Raw genomic sequence first — 2712 nt, forward strand, 5'->3', positions numbered from 1 at the left:
TGTCCCCTGCATCGGCAGGCGGACTCTCAACCACTGCGCCACCAGGGAAGCCCCGTCTGCCAGATTTTGAGGATCAGCTGCATGCCAAGCCCCAGTCCCGTCCCGGCCCCACCCCCAACCCCCGGAGCCTCAGTTCTAAAGGGGAAGATGAGTGCACGCACTCACAGGTCATCCGTACACACACACACACACACACACACACACACACACACACACACACAACTTCGGTGAGTATCTCCCTGGATGTCCCTTCATTTCACCCTTTCTCTTTCTTTCCCTCTTTCAAGATGGTCTCCTGTTCCTGGCCGAGAAGATCCAGGGCCCCTTTTCCTTTGAGCTAGCAGCACAGTCCATCGGGGTGAAGATCGCGGAGGGTTTGATGCATCTGCAGGAAAACAGCGTGGGGCTGTCAGCCCAGGTACCGGGGCCACAAGAAGAGTGGGAGCTGGCGGGAGGACCGGAGGGAGAAGGGTGCAGGGCTGGGGGTACAGTGCGGGGTGTCAGGGAGACACTGTAGGGCCTCTGGATAAACTGGGGAGTCGGGGGCGACTGGAGTATTGGAGTGTGGTTTTTACCGCCGGACGACTGTCTGTGGGGTCTCTTCCCGGTGCCGCAGGTGTTCCAGGAATGCGGGAGCCCCCAACCGGCGCCGGCCCGCGCCCGCCGTGCCCCAGCCCCCCGGGAGGAGGTGGGCCGGCTCTGGTCGGCGGCGGCGGCGGAGGAGGAGCGGCCCACGACGGCTGCGGGCGCCAGCCTGCCCCGGCTGGTGAGTGGCGGTCGGCAGGCGGGGGGCGCAGGCGCGGCGGGGGGCGGGGGGGGCGCGCGCACCAGCTCCTCCCGGGCTCTCTTTGCGTGCAGGTGTGGGAGCTCCGCGAGCGGCTGGGCCGGGTGAGGGGCTTCTGGGCCGGGCTGCCCCTGACAGTGTGCGGGGACCCCCGCGTGGCTGCGGACCTCTCCCAGGAGGCGGCGCCCTGCTGGACCGGAGCTGGGCGGGGCCGGTGAGAGACGGGCGGCGGCGGCGGCGGCGGGCGGGCGGGCGGGCGAGCGGGCGAGCGAGCGAGGCGGACTCCGTGGGCGGGGCGGGGCGGGAGCCTCCGGGGCTGCTCTGCTCGCAGGTACTTGTCGCCCGTGGTCGGGGGTCCCCAGGCCGGGCAGATCGACAACCCAGAGCTGGATGCGGAAGCCTCGAGCCCCGACCTCCAGACGCGGAGGCGGCGGTTGCAGCTCCGGGCGGCCACGACCAGGATGAAGGCGGCCGCCCTGGGACGCGACCTGGAGCTGGAGGACTGGGGTGAGGCCCCGGGCCGCCGCGAGGGCCTCGCTCCGCCCGGCTTTCCGCGATTGGACCCGGGCCAACCCGTAGCCCCGCCCCCCTGCTTTCTGTAGTCCCTCCCCTGGCGTCTCTCCGTTACCATCCATTCATTGACTCACACGTTTTACACGCACGTATTGAGCGCTTTACTCAAAGGTAGTGGGTAGAGCACCAATGACAGGGTCTCTATCCTTGAGTTCATGGTTCCCTGGGGGAGACACCAAGACACTCCGACAGAACGGTGGGAAGCTCCTAAGAGTGGGCAATGGGTTGGGGGAGACTGGGGAGGGCGGGCAATCCCGGGAGGTGGGGAAGTGGGGTGCGGGCGCCATGGGGCTGGCTCCCCAAAGTAGAATTTGCCAGGGAAGCAAGGCACTGACATCCATTTTTTTCCTCTCTCCCACTGTCTGTCTCTGTCTCTCTTTGTCTCTCCTCCCCCCCTTCCCGTCTGCTCGCTGCTTCTGTGTATGTCTGTTTTCTCTGTCTTTTCCTGTTTATCCTCTCTCCCCATCTGTCTCTCTTTTTTGTCTGTCTCGTTGTCTCTTCCTGTCTCTCGTTGCCTTCTCTCATTCTCATGTGTCTGATCTCTCTCCTCACCTTCCTGTCATTCGCCTTCTCCCTCGTCTCACCCTGCCTGCTCCTCCACCCCTCCACCTGTCACTGTTTTTATCTCGAGTTCTCCTTCTCGCTGCCTGTGGCTCTTTCTCTCTCCCTGTCTCCCGCTACCTCTCGTTCCCACCCCTGTCTGTTTCCGGTCCTCCCCCTCCCTGCAGAGGACGCTAGCGGCTCTGGACAGGGACAGCACTATGCGGATGACTGGATGGCTGGGGCAGCAGCTGTGGCCCCCCCGGCCCGGCCTCCTCGCCCTCCTCGAAGGGATGGTGCTGGGGGCAAAGGAGGAGGTGTCATTATCCGCCACAGCCAAGACAGGAGCAGGACTGGAGGGACGTCTGTCAGTTTTCACACCCAACCCCTCCTCATTCTCTTCCTCTCAGCCCTGGCCCTGCTTGGACCTCGATAACTGGGGAGGGGTGCCCTGGCGTCAGAAGGGTTCGTGGCCCGTCCCCTCCTCCCCCCCTCTGCTGGGTCTGGGGAGGAGTCGAAGGGGGCTGCAGAGAGGGCAGAGAAGGGACTTTCTGGGTGAATGGCTGGGGCCCCAAATCCAGGAGATTTCCATTGGTGGGTTGGGTTGGGCGTGGGTGTTCACAGTATTTATTTTTTCATTTGGTATCTGGGGAGGAGGGGCTGGGGGTATTTATTTAGGAAGGTGTGGTCTCTCTAACCCGGGGGGGGGCGCCTCTGGGCTGGTGGTGAGCCCCAACAGAAAAAGGGAGGAGTTTTAGAGTTGCGGGGGCGGGGGGGTTGAAGGAAGTTGAAGGTAGGGATGGGTGGGGGCACGC

The 2712-nt window shown here is 64.3% G+C and overlaps 1 protein-coding gene across 1 annotated transcript in view; it reads left to right on the top strand.

Annotated features, from left to right (window-relative positions):
• The window catches only part of LOC114487616 (glypican-2-like), a 5860-nt gene extending 3167 nt beyond the window's left edge, over positions 1–2693 (top strand). The window contains exons 2-6 of the mRNA XM_028498477.2: positions 288–418; positions 617–766; positions 859–998; positions 1116–1291; positions 2086–2693. Coding sequence (XP_028354278.2) covers positions 288–418; positions 617–766; positions 859–998; positions 1116–1291; positions 2086–2333 — 845 coding nt within the window. The 3' untranslated portion in view covers positions 2334–2693. The remainder of the gene's footprint in view (positions 1–287; positions 419–616; positions 767–858; positions 999–1115; positions 1292–2085) is intronic.
• The last annotated feature ends 19 nt before the right edge of the window (positions 2694–2712 follow it).

The sequence above is a fragment of the Physeter macrocephalus genome, chromosome 14, assembly GCF_002837175.3.
Source record: "Physeter macrocephalus isolate SW-GA chromosome 14, ASM283717v5, whole genome shotgun sequence".
Classification (NCBI taxonomy): Eukaryota; Metazoa; Chordata; class Mammalia; order Artiodactyla; family Physeteridae; genus Physeter; species Physeter macrocephalus.